General features: G+C 59.8%; 1 protein-coding gene and 1 long non-coding RNA gene across 13 annotated transcripts in view; one reads left to right on the top strand and one right to left on the bottom strand.

Moving 5' to 3' along the window:
• The window catches only part of RALGDS (ral guanine nucleotide dissociation stimulator), a 51,294-nt gene that overhangs the window by 2,161 nt on the left and 28,392 nt on the right, over nucleotides 1-20,741 (bottom strand). For 4 of the 11 annotated variants that reach the window (XM_005580540.3, XM_065529920.1, XM_005580538.4 and 1 more), the window contains exons 2-17: nucleotides 12,985-13,095; nucleotides 10,932-11,125; nucleotides 10,265-10,360; nucleotides 9,300-9,493; nucleotides 8,660-9,063; nucleotides 7,710-7,925; nucleotides 7,274-7,377; nucleotides 6,566-6,650; nucleotides 4,682-4,750; nucleotides 4,167-4,253; nucleotides 3,663-3,695; nucleotides 3,221-3,342; nucleotides 2,946-3,041; nucleotides 2,415-2,616; nucleotides 1,998-2,240; nucleotides 632-746 (exon numbers count right to left, since the gene is read on the bottom strand). In XM_005580540.3, coding sequence (XP_005580597.3) covers nucleotides 632-746; nucleotides 1,998-2,240; nucleotides 2,415-2,616; nucleotides 2,946-3,041; nucleotides 3,221-3,342; nucleotides 3,663-3,695; nucleotides 4,167-4,253; nucleotides 4,682-4,750; nucleotides 6,566-6,650; nucleotides 7,274-7,377; nucleotides 7,710-7,925; nucleotides 8,660-9,063; nucleotides 9,300-9,493; nucleotides 10,265-10,360; nucleotides 10,932-11,125; nucleotides 12,985-13,095 — 2,371 coding nt within the window. The remainder of the gene's footprint in view (nucleotides 1-631; nucleotides 747-1,997; nucleotides 2,241-2,414; nucleotides 2,617-2,945; nucleotides 3,042-3,220; nucleotides 3,343-3,662; nucleotides 3,696-4,166; nucleotides 4,254-4,681; nucleotides 4,751-6,565; nucleotides 6,651-7,273; nucleotides 7,378-7,709; nucleotides 7,926-8,659; nucleotides 9,064-9,299; nucleotides 9,494-10,264; nucleotides 10,361-10,931; nucleotides 11,126-12,984; nucleotides 13,096-20,741) is intronic. The other 7 variants (XM_074016122.1, XM_065529921.1, XM_065529924.1 and 4 more) reach the window with 3 other exon arrangements.
• LOC141408590 (uncharacterized) lies at nucleotides 15,291-20,621 on the top strand. Of its 2 annotated transcripts, none has more exons than XR_012424204.1 (2): nucleotides 15,291-15,519; nucleotides 20,025-20,621. It is a non-coding gene; the product is annotated as an uncharacterized lncRNA (long non-coding RNA). The 2 variants fall into 2 exon arrangements; XR_012424202.1 differs by having other exon boundaries at nucleotides 16,426-20,621.

Here is a 20,741-nt window from a genome sequence, read left to right as displayed (position 1 = left end):
TTGAGACGGAGTCTTGCTGTGTTGCCCAGGCTGGAGTGTAGTGGCCGGATCTCAGTCACTGCAAGCTCTGCCTCCCGGGTTTTTACGCCATTCTCCTGCCTCAGCCTCCCGAGTAGCCGGGACTACAGGCGCCCGCCACCTCGCCCGGCTAGTGTTTTTTTTGTATTTTTTAGTAGAGACGGGGTTTCACCGTGTTAGCCAGGATGGTCTCGAACTCCTGACCTCGTGATCCGCCCGTCTCGGCCTCCCAAAGTGCTGGGATTACAGGCTTGAGCCACCGCGCCTGGCCACCATTCTTTCTAGAGCACATGTTTTCCTGTCTTAGCCAGAAAGGGTGCCTTCCAGTGGGCCACCTGGCAAACCTGTCCCAGTGAAAATGCCTTTTCTCTTTGCTCCTCACTGATGTGAGATTTGAACTGCCTCTTCACGCCTAGGGAAGGGCACACACTGGGGAGGTCCAGTGGTCACTGGGGGCAGCAAGCAGACAATGGGGGCAGCCAGGGCTGCCCTGTCCACAGTGTCCACCCACACTCTGCTGGTGAATTTTCTGGGGCCAAAGACTTCCGACCTGGGGCTGGGGAGTGGTGTGGACCTGCCCCCTCCGCCATCGCCCTCTGGTCCTCTGACTTACTCCGGTCATCGGAGAGAATCTGCAGCAGCTCATAGTCCTCCGGCTCATCCTCCTCCAGGTTGTGTTTGTCCATGGCCTTGCGGATTACGGCCGGAGCCTTATCTTGGCTGGTCACCTGCATCGTGGCGGGGCATGGACCATCAGGGAAAAGACCCTGGAGCAGCTCCCCCAGAGTGCAGTGGCTAAGGACCCTCTGGAGTCCCCTCAGCACCGGGCACAGGCACTCACAGCCTCTGGCCAGGTGCTTGGTCCAGAGAGGGCCTTGTCACCCTCTCCTGCTCCCCAAGTGAGGTCTCTGTGGAATGTGAATGGGTCTTTCCCAGCAGTTCCTACCCTGCTTCTCCTATAAGAGCCTGTTCCCTCCTCCCGTGCTTTCCTGGGAAGCCCTTGCCCCTCCAGGATAACAGCATCATTGAGCCTGGGGAACAGTCCCTAGTCGAAGCCATGGAGGTAAGAAAGGAGGGGCTGGCCAGGATGCTCAGTGCAGTCAGCACAGGCCAGGCCCCTGCTCCCTTGACCGAGGCCCAGAGCACAGGCGGAACTCGGACACAGGGCCACCGGTGACTGCTAACCATGCTAGCTCCCGGCAGCGAGAGGCTCGGGAGGGTGTGTGAATAATGGGGCACCTGGCCCAGTGTGGGGTACAGAGAGTGGGAGTTACAAATGGTTCACCTGTTGCAGGACACCTGGAGGATGAAGAAAGAGCCTCCAGACAAACCCATTCTGTGGGCACCTCCCATCAGCTGTCTGCAAGTGCTATCCAGACTCTGACCCTGCTGGCCCCCTCCAGGGCTCCCAGCCTGGTTGCCACAGCGGCCTCCTAACCAACACCCCTGCGGTTCTGACACAGAAGCCAGTCATCTTCCTCCCTGAGAAAGTCGAGGTCCTGACAGTGCTCGCGGCCTATGTGGCCAGGCCCCAGATACTTCCCTGACCTCATCTCCCCCACAGCACTGCCCCTTCACCTCCCGGGGGCTTTGCACGGCTGCTCCTTCCCTCTCCCTCTGCACTCAGGCCAGCCTTGTCCCTGATCACTACCTTCTTCATTTCTGTACCTGGCTGACATCTGTCCTTCCCCCCAACTAGAAGGGGATCCCAGGAGGGTAGAGATGGTGCGCTGTGTTCGGGTGCTTCTGCCACCAGTGGAGGGAGGGACCCAGGCCGCCCACCTGGCTGCCCACCCAGCTCACTGGTGGAGGGAGGGACCCAGGCCGCCCGGCTGGCTCAGTGGTGGAGGGACGGACCCAGGCCGCCGGCCCGGCTCAGCGGTGGAGGGAGGGACCCAGGCTGCCCACCCAGCCGCCCACCCGGCTGCCCACCCAGCCGACCGGTGGAGGGAGGGACCCAGGCCGCCCGCCCAGCTTACCAGGATGCTCTTGTACATGTTGCCGTTGTCCACGTCCAGGCTGACGCGGATGATGCAGCAGTCGCCCACCTGCTGGTTGTAGAGCGGCAGCGCGGAGCTGGAGTTGCAGAGCCCTGAGACGGAGCGCTTGTGGGTGCGTGTGGCAGCCACGGGTGTGGTGGAGGCTGAGGAGGACGAGGTGCTGCTGGAGGCCGAGCTGATGCCGGAGGTCTCCGGGGATGACTGTGAGGCTGATTCCCAGAACTGAGGGAGACGGCAAGATCAGCAGATCCCCCTGCCCTGTGGGGCACCCCAGGCCAACAGCCAGATGGGGAACCTTCTAGAAGCTGTGTTCAGGATCCAGGGCTTCCTGGTCCCGTGCACGGATTTGGAGTGGGGAGATGAGGAAGGATATTGGGGAGAGGGGCAGGCAGTCACCTTCTTTTCCTGGCCATCTGGGGACTCTGGGACGAAGCTGATGTTGATCTCCTCCACATCAGAGCTGGAGGAGCCGGCCGAGTGCACGCTGAGCGCGTCAGCAATGTCCCCGCTGCTGAGGTAGGGGCCACACCTGAGCTGGTCACAGGACTTGGAGTGGGAGCTGCCGCTGGTACTGAGCTCAGTGCTGGGGGCCTGGCGGCTGGGTGAAGGGTCGGCTTAGTTAAGGGGACTCCCCAAGGACACACCCCACCCCCATAGCCCCTGCACTCTGGGCCCGAGGACTTTGCTAAGTGCTGGGACAGTTGCCAGTACTCCATTCACCACAGCCATCTGGGAGAGCATTTAATATCACCCCATTTCACAGAGGAGAAAACTAAGAGGTGAGGGGAACTCATCCGGGTCTCAGGGCCAGTCAGCAGCGGGGCAGGATTCCAGCGCCTGCTGCCCTGACTCCCCGAGCCCAGGCTCAGCCCTGAAGCTTCTGAGCCCCAAGGCAGCTGCCCCTGCCACCCCTGGCCAGGCCCTTACTCGCTCCAGCGCTTGACAATGGCTGTGTTCTTCTTGGTCCTGAGGGTGTTGCTGGCTGACTCGGATGGGGGCTCCAGCTCGCACGACAGGTTGTAGCTATGAGCAGAAGGTAGTGGTGTGATGACCGGGGACCATGCTCGGGCCTTCCCCCAGCACCTGCCCAGAAGCTGGAGTCTGGGTGCCCCAGCCTTCTGCAGGCAATAGGGGCTGACGGTGATCACAGGTCATAGCTGCTGGCCCTCTGGAGCCGTCCCCATTTGCCGCCCCGGCCTCACCTCTCAGTCTCACTGAGCCGTTCCAAGGCCCGGAACCAGACCCCAAACTGCTCATCTGGTGTGATGCTGTAGTTGTTGCAGGCCGACTGCAGCAGCTTGATCTGGGCGATCACCTCGAACTCCTGGGAGCGGAGGGAAGCACAGGGCAGTGACAAGGCCCGGGCAGGACAGGGGCCAGTCTCCAGGTCTTTGCTCTTGGGGTCCCCTCCTCACCTCTACTCCCATCCAGGCCTTCCTGTTCTCAAAGCTGGGCTCAAACAGCCATTCCCCAGGAGGTGGTCCTGGACTAGAACCTCCTACCCCCACCCTCCAGTGGGAGGGGACCCGCTTCTCTCTGTATCCAAATGTCCCATGAATTTAAGAGGGAGAGGGTGGGAGTCGAGTGTCCTGCCCTGGTGGGTCTGTTTTCCACCCTCCCCCAGTCAGGGCTGCAGCTGCTTACCTTCCTCCTCTTCTCGAAGTTGATGAGTCTGCCCTGGAAGGTGGACACCCAATGGCCATCAGAAAGTGACCCCTTGACCATTACAGCCTCCCCACCTCATGCTGTACTACCAAGAGTGCCCACCAGGGGGCAGGGCACACACACCCCTGGACTGGAGTCCATGCTGGGCACCAGGGCAGGGTGACATGCGGGCAGAGGCTTGGGGACTTCTTGTCCAGCCCTCTCCGAGAACAATGGACTAAGGCCTCAGGTGAGAAGGCCGTGCTCAGCCACCACGTGCCATCTGACCTTGGAGGGCCTGGCTTCCCCCTGTGCTTAGGGTCACTGCCTGAGGGATGGGCTGTGTCTCACTCAGCCAAACCGTGCTTCAGCTCTGTGTTCGGGCATCCCTGGGGTGTCACCAGCCGGGTATTGAGCTGTTCACTCATTGCTGGGCCCAGCCCCCACGGCTCAGGGAAGGTATCTCCACCCGGGCCCCACTCCAGCCTCGCCCAGCATACTCACATACAGATAGTCCTTCATGGCGGTGTCCAGCATCACCAGGTCGGTGAGGAACGTGCCCAGGTAGGGAACGGTGCCCTGGATGATGCCCTGTGGCAATGGGGTAGAAGGATGAGCAAGACCCCTTCCCTGAAGGCTTTCTCAGCCCCCAGACCCAACTGGCCTCACTTGGAACAGCCTGGGGACCTCTGGGAGCCTCCTGGAGCTTGCTGCCTCCCTGGACCTCAGACTACCTCTAGCCACCTCCCTGGCTGGCATCTGGGAAATGCCGGGTTCCTGAGTCTTGTGGCCCCTGGTCCTCCCCAGCCCCACGCCCGCCTGAGCTGGCTCTGCCAGGCCTATCCTTTCGTGGCTGCAGCTGGTCCTCCCAGATACCAGCTGATCCAGGCATGGCTCTGCCAGGGTCCAGAGGAGGCCACCTCTAATGGGGCCCACAGGCACCATGGCTACAGAAGAAAGGGTCCCTCCTACCTACTCCCAGGCCAGCCCCCTTCCCCTCCGCATCCTCGGGCACTCACCGTCTCCTTTGGCCGTTTCTGGGCTCTCTTGGGGTTCATCTCCAGCGTGGCAAACTTGGAGGTCCCCTCCTGCCAGGGTAGAGAGGACAGGGTCAGCGAGGCCCTATCCCCTCAGCCCTTAGCCCTCAGGCACCCTGACCTGGGGCGCTGCCAGTGTGCTTGGGTTCCAGGGCTGACCCTGGTATCAACACTCATTAGCGTGGGGTCCTGGGCCGGCAGCCTGGCCTTCCTGAGCCTGCCTCCCCCTCTGGAAAGTGCGGATGAGAACTCCGCCTGCTGCATGGTGAGGTGGCTCACGCCTGTAATCCCAGCATTTTGGAAGGCCAAGGCAGGTGGATCACTTGAGGTCAGGAGTTCAAGACCAGCCTGGCCAACACAGTGAAATCCCATCTCTACTAAAAAATACAAATATTAGCTGGGCATGGTGGTGCACACCTGTAATCCCAGCTACTTGGGAAGCTGAGGCAAGAGAATCCTTTGAACCCAGGAGGCAGGGATTGCAGTGAGCCAAGATCGTGTCATTGTACTCCAGCCTGGGTGACATAGCGAGACTCTTAAAAAAAAACTGTAGGCCGGTCGCGGTGGCTCAAGCCTGTAATCCCAGCACTTTGGGAGGCTGAGAAGGGCGGATCACGAGGTCAGGAGATCGAGACCATCCTGGCTAACACGGTGAAACCCCGTCTCTACTAAAAAAATACAAAAAACTAGCCAGGCGAGGTGGAGGGTGCCTGTAGTCCCAGCTACTCGGGAGGCTGAGGCAGGAGAATGACGTAAACCCGGGAGGCAGAGCTTGCAGTGAGCTGAGATCCCGCCACTTCACTCCAGCCTGGGCGACAGAGCAAGACTCCGTCTCAAAAATCTCTGCCTACCTTGCAGGGCCTCAGAGATTGTGCGCTACAGCCCTGTTTTGGCTGAACACTCCTTTTCTCCCTTGAACCTTCCGTGAGGTCAGTACCCCAGGGCTGGCATTCCTCCGTTTTCCGGATGAGGAAACTGTGGTCCTGAGATGGGCAGCGACTTGCCCAGGGCCCCCAGGGACTCAGAACAGGCTTTTCTGTCCTAGCCAGAGGCTCTGCCCCATCTGCCTTTACCCCCGTTTAGCCACTGATTGGGATGCCATCCTCTGGGCTTCTCGTGCGTGCTGGGGCCCCCAGCAGAGCTGTGCCACGGAGGGAGAGGGACAGGTGTTCCAGAACCCCCTGCGATACTCCTCTGTAGGGAACTCTGCGTTCGTCCATGCAGGAGGGGGGCCCTAGATGTCATTTCGCTGACCGGGCACGCCGGGGCACCAGGCAGTGACACTAGACTCCCTCTGAGGCCTCGTGAATCCATTAGTCCCTGAAAGTTCTCCTCAGTCATCTAGGGTGTCTGCCATGGCTAACGGGGTACCATGAGAAGAATGCTACAGGGTTCTCTGGTCAGTGTCTCTTCTCAGGGCAGGGTGGGGAAGCCACACAGGGCCTCCAAATCTACGTGCCAGGTACGGTCACCTGGCCCTTGGCATTCCCTGCAGCTCCTGTCCTTGGGGTAGGCGGGCTGTCCTCTCCTTGGGTGTGCAGAACAGACAGAGGTAGGAGCCTGGCCTCCCGGGGACAGACGGGGCCAGTGTGGGGGCAGGAGCTGCATCCCCTTCCCAACCAGCGAGGAAGCCAGAGACCTGCTGGTCCTGATGCCCATCTACTACTCCTGGAACCTCCACTGCCACCCTTACTGTGTCGGATTAACCGGGGCCCTGTCCCTCAAACGCCCAGGGGCCAAACAGATCCCGCTTCCCTCTTTGTGCACACGGGAAAGGAACTTTTCCAGCAAGAAGCGAACGCCACCACCCCCTGCCCCTGCTCCTTCCCCTGCCCCAGTCTCTGCCTCTGCCTGCCGCCACTCCACCTTGATGAGCAGCTCCCGGCTCAATGAGTAGTTGTTCTCATCTGAGAAGATCTCCGACAGCTTCTGAAAGATCCGGAAACTGTCCCTGTCAGAAGGGCAAAGAAGGAAGGAGAAAGCTAGCAATGGCGGGGAGGGGTGTGAGTGCAAATCCATTTTACTTTAGAGTTGAAAGACCCCAGGCTGCCTGAACGCAGCACACAGGGTTTCGCAGAGCACCAATGCTCTGCAGGTCTGGGGAGGGGGCCTTCATGTTGGTGCAACAGGACCCCTGTTCCCGTTTCCAGTGAGCAGCTATTTCCAAAGGGTTTTTTTCTTTTTTTGGAGACAATTTCAGCCACCCAGGCTGGAGAGCAGTGGTCTGATCTCGACTCATTGCGACCTCCACCTCCTGGGTTCAAGGGATTCTCCTGGCCTCAGCTTTCCGAGTAGCTGGGATTACAGGCGTTAGCCACTGCGCCTGGCACAAAGGTTTTGATATCAATAGCATAAGGGTTCTGTGGCTACAACATGAACACCTGAAAATCTCTGATGTGGCTCAACCCACCATCTGACTTAGGAAGCCGAGCTCTGAGGCAGAGCTGCCAGCTCAGGTCAGTGGAGGATCCCTGCGCTCAGGGTTTGTGGCCTCCCACTGGCTCACTAAGCGGGCAATGCCAGCCCTGTGGGAGGTCCCCAGTGCAGCAGGAGCTCCTATAGAGGCATGCCCACCTGGAAACGTCTTCCCACGTCTTCTTCAGCCGGTGGATGGAGTTGCTCTGCAGGGCGGAGAGGATGGCATACAGCGACGAGAAGTTCTTGAGGATCCGGCACTCCTGGCCGGGAAGAGCAGGAGGCGTGAGGTGGGGCTGGGGCTCCCAGTTTGCCTGGCCTCAGTCCCCCTTGGCCTCCCCTCCCCTCCTAATGAGACAGACACTCAGGGAGTCCCCAGAGGGCACACCTGCGACCCAGGGGTGACAGGATTTTAGCTCAACCTAAGGAAACGGCATAAGGAGGATGTGAGCATCCAGGCAGTGGGCTGGGAGAGTCAAGGAAAGCGTGCCCCTGGGAAGAGGGACCTGGGGCCTGTACAGGGGCTTAGACTGCAGACCACAACCTGAGAACAGATGAAAGCAAAGAGGGGGCCCAGGCCCCTCCTGTGGCGTACCCTGGCCACCTCGATCCAGTGCTCCACCACCCTGGCCCTGTCTGGGGCTTTCGTGCTTCGGTCCCCGAGGCAGGTGGTGATGACGCAGTTGGCCACGCTGTTGAACTGGGTGACAGTGGCGCGGATGGTGGGTGCCAGGTGCTCCTTGCCCTTCTTGTCCCGCTGGGACCAGATGGAGCCCAGGCAGTGGTAGGGCACCACCTTCTTGAACAGCTCCTGGGGAGGAGGGTAAGCGTCACCTGGCTGTGACCCAGCAGTCTGGGCTGGTGCTGTGGAAGCTGAGGATGTAGCTTGACCCCCTTGTGGGGGTCTCCGGATTTTATCCCATGTCCATGCAGGGTGCCTAGCACACAAGTGACCCAGGACAGAATGCTGGTGGGAACAACAGGAGCACTGCCTCGCACATCCTCACCAAGCCCCAGCGCCGACAGGCGGCTCGCACCTGCATGGACCAAAACGGCACTACCGGCCCACGCCCCAGTGCCCCACCCCCTATCATCCCACATGGCATGCCTCAGTCTGCTCCCCATCCAGATGCACATCGGCTGTGGGCGCTATAACTAGGGGCTTTATCCAGTGTCTGCCATGGGCTCCAGGACACACCGAATACCTAATGAGTGCTGAAGCTGGTGAGCCTCCTAAACAGATGGGGGTGACCCATGGAGCACCCTGGTGAGCACCCTCCACTCCCACAGGCCAGGCCTGCTGAGCTTCCCGTCTGCTCCATCTGGAATCTCAACAGTCACTCTGGAGGACAGGGGTGACCCCATCTTACCGTCCGGAGGGAAACTGAGGACTTGGGGTTCAGAAACTGGCCCTGGTTACTTGGTGTGTAACAGTAGAGCTGGGATTTGACCAGAACATCAGCTCTGGACCAGGGAATGCTAGGTAGGGGGCAGCAGATGCCAGAAGGCAGGCCCACCCCTGCCCTGCCAATCTGAGCCGCTCACCGCATCCATCAGTGTAAACTGCTCTGCCACCAAGTCGGGAGGGAACACCAAGAGGTGAGGCTTCTCACTCAGCCCGTTCTCTGCAACCACAGGTGAAGGCCAGGAAGGCTCTAATGCTGGAACTGGCACTAGAGCTGGCTCCAGCTCTAGAGTTTGGGAAGGAGCTGGATCCTGTTCTGGAGGTGGTACTGGAGCTGGCTCTAGTTCCAGAGCTGACGCTGGAGCCGGTTCTAGTTCCACAGCTGGCTCTGGAGCCTGCTGGAGCTTCGGAGCTGGTGCTGGAGCGACCTCTAGCTCTGAGCCTGGAGCTGGTGTTGGGGCTGGCACTGGGCTGGGTGCTCGAGCTGGTGTTAGAGCTAGCTCTAGCTCTGGAGTTGGTTTTAGAGCTGGCACTGGTGACAGAGCTGTAAAGGAAAAGTTCAAAAACATTCCAGCCCTTCCTGTGCCTTTTCAAAGACAGAGAACAGCCCTGGCTTCCAGAGAAGCCGCTCCCCTCGAACCCACAAAACCTGCACCAGGCTGCCCTCCCACCTGTGGTCCCTGCCTGTGTGGTCTGAGGACATCTGTGCCCCTGGCCCAGCACCAGACCCTGGAGCCGCCGCCTCATTCAACCTCTGGCACCCACCCCAGTCCTCCTCACCCTCAGGCTCTGCCTCAGTGGGTTCCGAGTGCTCTAGCTGGGCCAGGAGAAGGTGGGCACGGCGCTCCAGGTCTGAGCCTGGCATGTTGAGCTGCACATAGGCCACCAGCTGCTTGAGGCAGGGAAAGTCCGGGGGTTGACAGAAATCCTCCGAGTACTGGTCCAGCCAGGTGCCCAGGATGGAGGAGATGGCACTGGGGACAGGTGGGTGGGCAGCAGAGTCAGAGGTCTGGGCTCCCCTTCCCCATGGCCCTCCCATGGCTCCGTGAGCCAGGCTGGGCTCCTGTGCTGGCCCCTGTCCATCCGGAGGCCACCCACCCCAGCCCAAGCCTCAGCCTCCTTGGCTGTCCAGGCAAAGAAGCAAGGAGGCCCCTGGTCAATAGCGACACCTCTCCCCTCTTCCAGGGAAGTCCCGCCCACGCCTCTGCATGTCTCCAGCCCCTCTCCTCGCTGGACCATAAACTCCATGAGGGATCTGTCCTCCTGCCTGGCATCCCAGGTCCCTGGCGACTCAACTTGTAGCTCAGTGCTGGTGAGCTGCCTGGCTCTCTGACCACTGTGGGTCTTACCTTCCCACTGATCCCCTTCTCCCAGAGAGTGAGGTGTAGCCTGCCCACTAAGCACTCATTGAGGGGCGAGGCAATGTGAGAGCACAGGCTCACCCCACCTCCTGCCCTGGGCCCCTAGATCAGGGCACACTGAGCCACGCCCAGCTAGGATGAGGCTATGGTGGGATGGGTTCCCGTCGGCGGCTGCTCTGAGCCCCAGCCACCTCAGGACCCCTCCCCAGCTCTTGGTCTTATTTCTTCCTGCAGGCGAAGCCCCCAGACCCCAGCCCTCCAGCAGGAACCGCAAGAGGTGTGGGAGCCACGGTTCTGCCCATCTCGCTCCAGCCCCAGCCCCATGCACTCTCCCACTGTTTGCTGGAGACAGGGTCCCTTCCTCTTGGCTGAAAGCTCACTCACTTTTTAAGTTGGTCCTGGGGTCCGCCATCCTCGTCGGAATAGGGGAGGACGCAGCCGTATCTAGAGGAGGCCGTGAGGGCATCACATCTACCGTACCTGCTTACGACGTCGTGTGTTACTGTCTGACTCTCCGACTAGAACGGAGGCCCAGGAGGACAGGGATTTTTTTTTTTTTTTTTGCTTTTTTTCATCAAATTATATTAAATGCCTAGAAAAGGGCCAGCACACAGTAGGTGCTTCATATACATTTGTTCAATGAATGAGCCCCAACCAGCTCCTTCCCAGCTATCTGAGTGCCCCTCGGACCCCTCCACCAGCCCCCGGGTACAATCTGGAATGTCCTTGACAAGTGGGAAAACTGCTTTGTCCAAGGCCACATACGAGTGAGGCTTGGGGCAGAGCGCTTCCCCATGGGGGACAGGAAAATCGTAAATACAAGCACCACAGTCCAGCAGCCCATTCCCTAGGGCCACGTGGTGGAGGAGCACGTTCCACCCCTCATCCCACGCAGGCCTGACGATAACCCCATGAGGTCCTCTTGGCACCCAGTTTTTCTTTCGTACAAGCAAAGCGAGGCTCAGAGAGGTGAACCAGCATTGCCAAGACCCACAGCCGGGCGGAGGTGAGGGGCCCTGTGCATCCCATGCAGTGGAGGGTGCGTGCTCACCTTTTAAACAGCAGGTCCAGGACCTGTTGGGTGGTGGTGAAGGCTCTGTAGGTACACAGGAAGATGGTGACGTAGGAGAGGTCGCTGCCCTGGAAGGCGGGCACCAGGTGCTCCACCAGCTTCTCCAGCGTGCCAGCCTTCACGGTCCGCACCTTGCAAGTCTCATAAAGGTTCAGGGCCGACTCATTCTCATACTGGGGTGGGACAGAGGAAGGACAGTGAGTGGCAGCACATGAATCCCCTGGAGCTCAAATGGAACCCTGAGCCCTCAGTGGCTTGTGGCAGGAGGCAGGACTGAATGTCTCTAGCAGAAAAAGGTTATCAGCTTTAAAAGTAGAATTTCAGGCCAGGTGTGGTGGCTCATACCAGTAATCCCAGTACTTTGGGAGGCCAAGGTGGGAGCATCGCTTGAAGCCAGGAGTTCGAGACCAGCCTGGGCAACAAAGTGAAATCCCATCTCTACAAAAAATTGTTTGCAAAACTTAAAAATTAGCCAGGGCCCGACATGGTGGCTTACGCCTGTCGTCCCAGCATTTTTGGAGGCTGAGGTGGGCAAATCACTTGAGGCCAGGAGTTTGAGACCAGCCTGGGCAACATGGCAAAACCCCATCTCTACAAAAAATACAAAATTAGCCAGGTACGGTGGCGCACGCCTGTAGTCCCAGCTCTCTGGGGAGCTGAGGGGTGAGGATCGCTTGAGCCCAGGAGGTCAAGGCTGCTGTGAGCTATGATCATACCACTGCCTGGGTGACAGAGTGAGACCCTTTCTCTAAAAGACTGAAAAAAATGTAAAGTAGAATTTGAGGTACGGGAATGATTTAAATATTAACACCTTCAGGTCAGTCAGTTGTTAACTGAGTAATGGTAGCTGCCCTGTGGGAACAGCGTCACCTGAGAGTTCTAACAAAACATCCCCATTCTAGGCCTGGCGCAGTGGCTCACGCCTGTAATCCCAGCACTTTGGGAGGCTGAGACGGGCGGATCACGAGGTCAGGAGATCGAGACCATCCTGGCTAACATGGTGAAACCCTGTCTCTACTAAAAATACAAAAAATTAGCCAGGCGAGGTGGTGGGCGCCTGTAGTCCCAGCTACTAGGGAGGCTGAGGCGGGAGAATGGCGTGAACCTGGGAGGAGGAGCTTGCAGTGAACTGAGATCGCACCACTGCACTCCAGCCTGGGCGACAGAATGAGACTCTATCTCAAAAAAAAAAAAAGTGTATCCTCATTCTAGAGATGAGGAAACAGAGGCTTACCCAGGGGCTGGGAGGGACTGGTCCATTAGGACACACGGCATCTTCCCTGTGGCACTGATTTGTTTTGTTTTGAGACAGTCACCCAGGCTAGAGCGCAGTGGCGTGATCTCAGCTCACTGCGACCTCAGCCGCCTGGGCTCAAGCAATTCTCATGTTTCAGTCTCCCAAGCAGCTGCGATTATAGGCGCACACCACCATGCCTGGCTAATTTTTGTATTTTTAGTAGAGATGGGGTTTCACCATGGTGGGCCAGGCTGGTCTCGAACTCCTGACCTTAGGTGATCCTCCTGCCTCGGCCTCCCAAAATGCTGGGATTACAGGCGTGAGCCACCGCGCCTGGCTCCTGCAGCACTGTTGAAGTGGCCCCACAGCCATGAGGAGCTGAACTGCGGCAATGGCTCCAGCCTCCCTTCTGGAATATTACGCAGCTGCGTCAGGCACCGGCTCTCAACCTAGAGGAACCCCAGGGATGTGTTCTGGGAGATGGCAATTTGCAGAGACCTAACAGCCTGAAACCCTGTTCTTCTTGGGTGAAGACAGCCCCCCTACTCCAGACAGTGTGCACGTCTGGGAGAAGGCATGGAGGATGGCGAGGCTGATGGCTGCACACCCGGAAAAGGGAGGTCAAACATGAAAACTTGCCGTGGAAAACCTGATCAAGCCTGGGCTGGACAGTGGGGGTCGGGAAGGGAGTGAGGGCCATTTCCTTTGGGATCAGAACTGTGGGGCCCTCAAGGAGCAAAGCCCTGGGAGGGATCCCCAGCTGCGCCTCCTAGTGGAGACCCAGAGCGTACTCACCCCGAGCCAGCGCTGGCCCTTGTTGGCTCCGTGGTGCAGCTGCACCTTGCGCAGGGAGATGGAGTAGATGACTCCGTTGATCAGCTCCTCACCGATCTCCTGCGTGGAGCTCTGTGAAGACAACGCCCAGCAGCCGGGCGTGGGGACATCAGGGGCCTGCCTGGCCACTGTGCAGGGGATGGACCTGTGCAACCTGTTCCCCAGACAGGGCACAGACTGGTGGCTGCACAGACCTATAGCCCGGGGTGGAATGAGATCACAGCTCTACGGCCTGGGTTTAACATCGGCACATAGGGCCACTGTCCTGGCACTCCACTTCCCCAACCTGGCTAGCCACGACCTGGGGCATGGTCATGATGGGTTCACCAGGCTTCCAATCCCCTAGTAACTGGCTCCTGTTCCTGCCCAGGACGGACCCACCCTCAAGTCATCCCCCTCCATAGTGGAGACTGTTATTCAGCCATTTCACAGATGGGTAAATGGAGGCTGAGAGAGGAACAACTGGTCCAAGGTCATGCTGCCTTGGGTAAGCGGTGAGGCGGGGATCCCAGGGCTCTGACACGGCTGACTGCATCCAGGCGGTTATGCCCTGAGAGAAAGTTCCCTCACCTCCCCAGGGCCAGAGGCCCATGGGCGTCCTCACACTCACCCCTCCTCTGCCCAGCCTGGCGGGCCCTGGCTGACCCAGCAGGAGTGGGCAGCTCCTCCAGGCCCAGCTCTGGCGTGTCAGCAGCCCGGATCTGGGGAGGTGTGGGGCACCCCCAGCGGCCACATCCCAGCCACTTCCTTCCCCTCTGCTCATTCATGCCCTCGTGCCTGCTTGGGCAATGGGATTTCCCAGTTCCCTGACCGTCATCACATGAGGGGACGGGCGTGAGAGGTGACGGTGCCAGTATCCAGGCAGACGCTGGGGTTCCACAGAGCCCTAAACCACAGGCCTGGGCTGGAACAGGAAGGGGGCCTCTGGCTCCAGGCAGTAAGGAAAGGCCCTTGTCTTAGGAGACAGACTCCCCCCACCTGGCAGGCTGGCCTAGGTCACTTAGCCACAATTACCCCCTGCCTCACAGCCCTCTGCCACTTGCTCTGTCCAGGGATGGAATGAGCTTGCAGCAGGTAGAGGAGCCTGGGTTGGGGGTGGCGTAAGGACACCAACCTCAGAGGTTAGGAAGGAGTTGGGAGGTACTGGCCTGGCCCAGGGTCATTAACCGCACAGTCAATGCCCCAACCTAGGTGGGAGTGGAGCTCAGAGAAGGCCTGGTGGACAGTGCTGACTCAGGCCCTTCCCTCAACCCTGGCAGGAGTCAGGTAGACTGTCCAGCATGCTGTGGACGGGACCCCAGCCTCCTGCCTCCTGCGCACCCTCGGAGGCCCGGCCCTGGGAGGCCCAGGAGCCATCCTGGAAGTCCACTTCCTCTGACCCGAGGTCGCCCTCCCACTCTGGGCTTTGTACAACAGGAAAGCTGTGGGCACCATGCTGGGCTCCTGACCGCCACCGCCTCTGGACAGCCAGCCAGCCCCATTTCTTGGAAGTTAGCAGGGAACCCACAGGCACACTCACACCCACACCCCACAGACACCCCCGCCAGGGGAGGTCCGGCCCTTCCACTGACAGGAAAACAGAGACATACGCTCAACCCCTTTCCTGACTCACACGTCTGTCCCCTGCCTAGAAGATCGTTCCTTTGAAAAGAAAAGCATTAGCGGTTACACTGCCCAGGGCCCCCAACCACCCTGGCCTCCTCAGGGGTCCCAGACTGCCTCCTGTGAAGGCTGTTGGCTCAGCTGGGAGTCTCTCTCTCCCCTAGGGATTTTAGCCACATCTGGACCAGTTGCGAAGCAGACAGTATCCTGAGTGCCCAAGTCACCGGCAATGGCTCTGAGGTCTCATGCAGGACAAGCCCGCCACAGGGGACTAAACATGAACCCTGGGGGAGCCCGGCACAGCACCCAGGTCCTGGCTGAGCACCACCCGTGCCTGCCGGACAGAGGTGTCCCCAAGCAGGCCAATCTCCAGGAGGGGCTGAAGCCAGGTGGCCTCAGCCATCCCTGAGCAGGTCTAGATAGTGGCTCCTCCGTGAGCTGGCGGGCCAGCAGCTGGCCCAGCCCTGCTTGGTGTCATATGATCCCTGCACCCTTCCCCCACCCCCCGGGGGCCCTCTCCTGCCAGCCGGGTGGTGGGGAGGGATGCAGGCCCAATGCTGAGAGCCACACATGCTTGCGGTGAGGGAGCTGCCACCCTGTCACACGGTCAGGGAGACGCTCTAGCCCTCGTGGAGCTAGTCTGTCTTCTCTGGTCCCTTCCCGTCACAGCAGCAGCGGGCAGGGAACCGACCATAGAGCTACGTGGAGCACAGGGGCCGTTTAAACCGCCTGCTCAGATGGTGGAGGTGCAGGCTCCAGAGCAAACTGCCCTGGGGTCTGGGAACAAAGTGGCAGAGTAGGGCCTCTACCCTTTGCGCTGAGCCCCCCTCACAGGACAGAGAAAGCAAGCCAACAGCCCTGGCAGCTGCCCTGGGACCCTCTGGAGCAAGAAAGGTAGGGTTCCAGCACCCACAGGCCACCCTAGCTCACTCTGTTAGCGGACACCCCATCTGGGCAGCGCTTGGGCCCCAGGGCACTCTGGCAGGGCTGGGAGTTCAGAGGCGGAGGAGCAGAAACAGCCTAGTGGACAGCTGATGCAGAGAAAATGCTTCCCGCCGAGGGCAGGCGCCCAGGCAGCCGCTATGAGCTGACTGCTAGGAGAAAAGAACACCACATGCTTGGCTGTGTACTCAGGGGACACTCCTGTCCCACCCCCAGCAGGCGTGCTGATGTCCCTGGGCTCTGGGACCCAGTCGGCAGCTGTGCCTGTAAACACACTGCCTGGTCTTCTGACATTTGGGTCAGTGCAGTGAGGGTGGCATGGGGTCCCTGGTGAGTAGGGGCCCCCACACCCCAATGTCCCCAGGGACACAGCCCGGAGCCCTGAAGATGAGGAGGGGAAACAGGGCCTGGTGGCGTCTGGTTGAGTGTGTCACCTGATCAGCCTTCTCAGAGTGACAGGCCAGCAGGATGCCATGTCCCTGGCTGACAGAGGGAGGAAGCCACAGGCCAAACCCAGATTCCCTCTGGGTAGAATAGTGAGGGTCTTAAGGAGCCCCACGAGGCCTGCCCTAGCCCTGCCATCTCCCCGCCCAGGCCAACGGCGCCTCCTCCCAGCATGAGCCCTCTGGTGACTGGCACTGGGACCTGATGGCGGTGTGGTACCGGATGACACCTGATACCACATCCTCCACGGGGCTGGCGATGGACGCTGGGCGGTAAAAACCTGAGGGAAACTTGTCTGAGGCCTGCCTAAGGCTTGGGGACCTAGCCGAGGGACACTGTAAAGAGAGGCTGAGTCACCCTGAAACCCAGTGGGTGGGAGCAGCTTTCTGACTTGAGCTTTTCGCTCCAATACAGAAGCCAAACGCGAAACGCATCAGAGAAGGCTGCTCAGTCTCTACAGAGCCCAGGTTCCCGGGATAGTGCGGGGCCCATGCTGCTGTGCACCCTCTCCGTCCTACAGAGGTGGGGACCCAGGCCCGAGGAGGGGAGCCGGTGGGGCGTGTGCTGGCTGAGGTGAGAGCCCAGGACTTCTCAAGTCATGAGCTCAGACCACGAGCCCCACCAAGGGAGGTGGAATGCAAGGACAGTGTGTCCGTGACCCTCTTGCCCTCGGGCCTGCCCTCCAGCTCTGGGTGGGTGGACCCAACCCTGATCCCCAGGGCATGGACAAGGCCCCAGGATGACAGGAGGCCAGCCCTGGGTGTTGGTGGGCCATACTCCTTCCTGATCCTGGGCACGGCAACCCACAGAAGTGGCCTCAGACTGGGACGACACAAGGTGCCTGCCCACCAGGATGCTCCCTGGCCTCGGAAAGTGGCGGCTGGGAACCAGCCTGTGCTGAGTCCCCCAAAGGCCAGCACATCTCTCCAGAAACCCTCCCTGCAGGCCTGTGCCGTGCAGACCTCCAGGTCAGCCACAAGCCTCGGGCATCCAGGGTCGCTGTCCACACCCAGCCCCTGACAGTCAGGCGAACACAGGGCCAGGCCCAGGAGGGGCAGCTGAGGAGGAAGGTGGGCTGGTCCCAAGGGAATGCAGGGCAGGGCCAGCTGAAGGTCCAGCCCCAACTTTAACCAGCCACGGTGCCCAGTACGTGCAGGCACTTCCTGGGTGCAAGGCCCTTTGGACACCCATCATGTTTAATCCTCCTAACACCCTGCCTGATGGATAAGGAAACAGCCTAGTAGGAACTCGCCCAGATCGGGAGCCAGGAAGTGGCAGACAGAATGTGGATTTGAACCCTGGCCTGTTGGGACCCACCCAGGCCTGGCGCTGCCTCTGCCACAGTCTCAAGCTTGGAGCAGAGTCCAACCCCTTGTAGCACAGATGTGGAGGAGGGGCCAGAGACAGAAGGGATTTTCTCAGGTCACACAGCAAGTTCGCAGGGGAGTGTGGCAGGGCCAGCTTTCCAGCACCTGCATCTTCGAGAGGTTTGTGGACATGCCCTGGGCAAAAGGCCTGCAAGACACCAGGCTAGGGAAGTGCCATGCTGAAGGTGCCAGGTGATGCACCCCAGGAGCCCAGGGCACTTGGAAGGCTCAGGCCACTCCCCTGGCACCTAATCAGAAAACCTCATTGTGGCAGCTGCCACCTAGCCACTGTGCCAAGTGCTGTGCTGGCCACTCCTCAGACCTCCTGTTTCACTCGAGGGTGCTCACCACAACCCTAAGAAGAGGGCTGGCATCACGTCCATTTTATCAATGAGGAAACTGAGACTCAGGAGCACATCTACAGCTGCCAGGGGACTGAGTTGGCATCCCAGCACAATTCTCTTCTCTCCAGAGCCCAGGCTCCCTGCCTCTCGGTTGAGATGGATAAAAGTCTACAGGAATGACTACAGGGGAGGCTGCCAAAGCATGCAAGCTTCCCCACGGAGGAAGACGCCAAAACCCTCCAAAGCAGGTGTCCTGCCCTGCCCGCCAAGCCACCGTTGGGCTGCCATCCCCCTGCCTCCCCGGCCCGTGGGCAGGCAAGGTGTGCGGAACTAGAAGAACTGGGTCTGCTCAAAGCTCAGTTTGTCCTGTATGAGGCTGCAGGCTTCAGTGTCTGCCCCTTGACAATCAAATGGGGACCACTGCTCTGCTGGTGCTGCGTATCTGTGAACACAGCGATTCTGGGCCTGCAAGGCTGGAAGTCCAACCCTGGGACTGGGTGGCCACAGCATGGCGGTACCATGCCATGGGAGTCACCTGGGTGGCCAACCGGCAGCCCCTGGAAACCAGTCCTTGACTGCCTGGGCGCAGCTTCCTGAAACCGCTCCACTGGCTCCTTCCGAGCCTGCCTGCAGAGGGCCAGGGACGAATCTCCCCGCGCTTTTTCTCACTGGCAACGCAGACAGGGCCTGCCAATGCCCAACTTCCAGGTTAAGAATCAGACCCCAGCCCTGCCAACAAGCAGCTTCATATCTCCCAGGGCCATTCCTGAGCTTCCTGGGAAACAGGCCAGCATGCCTGAGCATCCCCCACCTGGAGAAGAAACAAAGACCCAGGACCAGCCAGCCTTGTCGCCCTCTTCTCCTGGGGGACCCTCCCGAGGAGTACAGCAAGAGGGGAACCTGAGGGTCCTGGGGGCTGCCCCTTCGGAGTCACCTAGGAAGCTCTCCTGGAAGACCAGTCTGCACACATGCACGCAGGGACACACACCCACACAGGGACAGGCTCCTTGGCTCGGGTCTTCAGCGTCAAAGTGCTCATGAGCCCTGGCGATTAAACCAAAGACCTGCACACAGTGTGATCAAGAGATCAAACAGTGGGAAGACGCGGGAGGCTGAAGGGAGATGCTCCCTGTGAATACAGAGAGGCCCTCTCCACTCCAGCCCACCTACAACTGCCCTCAGGCAGTTGGGTCAGAATCCTGCCCCTGCCACTGACCAGCTTGGTCACTCTGCACAATCGAATTAGCCTCTGTTGCCTCAGTGGCTTTATCTGTCAAATGGGCTCTTACCAGTCTTGACCCCAAAAGGAGGTGATGCAAATTACTTAGCTCAGAACCTCCCCAAAACCTGCTGGCTCCTATTAGCTGTCATTTTAAACCTGCGGGGTCTAGTTCTGGGCTTGCTTCCTCCGGGTAGCTCTCCCCGGCGTCCTGTGGCCCAAAGCACTTTTGCCTTCCTCTGAGCCATAAGCTTCCCTACTGCTCGGGGCATCTGGGCTGCCTGGGCCTTCTCTGATTCCTGACGGCTCCTGCACACAGCAGGTGCCACAGAGAACATAGCCCATGCTCAAATCCCGGCTGTGGCCCTTGTTGGCTGCACGGGGGTTTAGGTCGGAGACTTCCCTTCTCTGACCCCCCAGCTTCCTAGAAGGTGGTGTTGGCACCTACTCTGTAGGGTTGGTCTAAGGCAGATGAAGTGAGGGGGTGGCCCACAACCTGCACTTTTTGCCAGGCCAAAGCAACCGCCTGTCCAGAGATGGGGGCACCAACCAGGTCACCTCCAGAAAGCAAGAACTGTGCAGGCCAAGCTGGGTCGGTGGTGGCTTGCCTTAGAACCGAGAAGATAAGCGGAAGCCCAGATGTGAGAACATCTGGCAGCCCAGAGGGAAGCACCGGGTGGAAGCTAGGTAGGGAAACAGGGGTGTGGGGGAAGGCAGAAAAACTGTCTGGTGGTTTCCAGAGGACAGGGACCAAGTGCGCAGCGTCAGCTCTGGCAGGCCACATAGCCACCAGGAAACCAGCCCCAGGATAGGGGGTGCTGGCAGGAGGGACAGGGACTTCCCCGCCCCCTCCCTTGGGCCCTTGGTAAATGGTCATTGTGTTCAGTTTCCGGCAGTGGCCTCCTCTCCTGCCAGGATCCTGGTTTTCCTGACCCAGCCAGAAGTTTCCCCTTTGATTTTTAAATAGCAGCCACAGGCTGGATCTCAGAGCTGAGGCTGGGCCAGGAGGGCCAGGGCCAGAGAGGGAAGGCAAGATCCCAGGCAGGGGTGGGGCTCAGCTCTGCCTCTCCCTTGGTTCCTCAGGGACGGAGAGAGCGAACCTGCACGGCCCCTGTGAGCGCTCCGCCAGACCCTCCCAGCACACAAAGGCCGAGCTGCTGCCAGAGGTAATGAAAGCCAGATGAGCGCTGGGCTGCTGTCAGCCTCCCACTCCCACCCCCACCCTCCCAGGGGTCCCTCTCCAGCCGCCAATGAGGACCAGAGCCCTGGGTAGATGAGGGTTGAGGGAACACGTCTGGTCCGGCCATCTGCCAAGCTCAGGAGGAAAGGGTCTCTCAGGCGTGGGGTGTTCCCCCACCAAGAGCTCTTCCCAACACTGGGCGGAGAAACAAGTCTCATCCAGGCCCTGTCTAGGTACCAGGACACCAAGAGGCACGAGACTCAGGCTAACAATCGCCAGCAATCACAACACGCCACAGTCTAAAGCCATGAAGGGACTGGAGATGCACCAAGGCGACACGATGCAGCACGGGGACTCAGGAGGTTCACTGTGAAGGCTGCAGCCCGGCCAGAGCTCTGATGGGCCCTGAGCCCCTGATCCAGGGATGGCCTCTGTGCAGGCCCTGTACCCAGGCAGAGCAGGGCGAGGGGGGCGTCTCTGAATTAAACCAAAGACCTGCACACAGTGCGATCAAGAGATCAAACAGTGGGAAGACGGAGGCTGAAGGGAGATGCTCCCTGTGAATACAGAGAGGCCCTCTCCACTCCAGCTGTGCAGTCAGGTGGGAGGCAGATGGCACC

Source organism: Macaca fascicularis, chromosome 15 (assembly GCF_037993035.2).
Source record: "Macaca fascicularis isolate 582-1 chromosome 15, T2T-MFA8v1.1".
Classification (NCBI taxonomy): domain Eukaryota; kingdom Metazoa; phylum Chordata; class Mammalia; order Primates; family Cercopithecidae; genus Macaca; species Macaca fascicularis.
The sequence above is the reverse complement of the archived record's forward strand: the minus strand, read 5'-3'. Positions and strand labels throughout refer to the sequence as shown.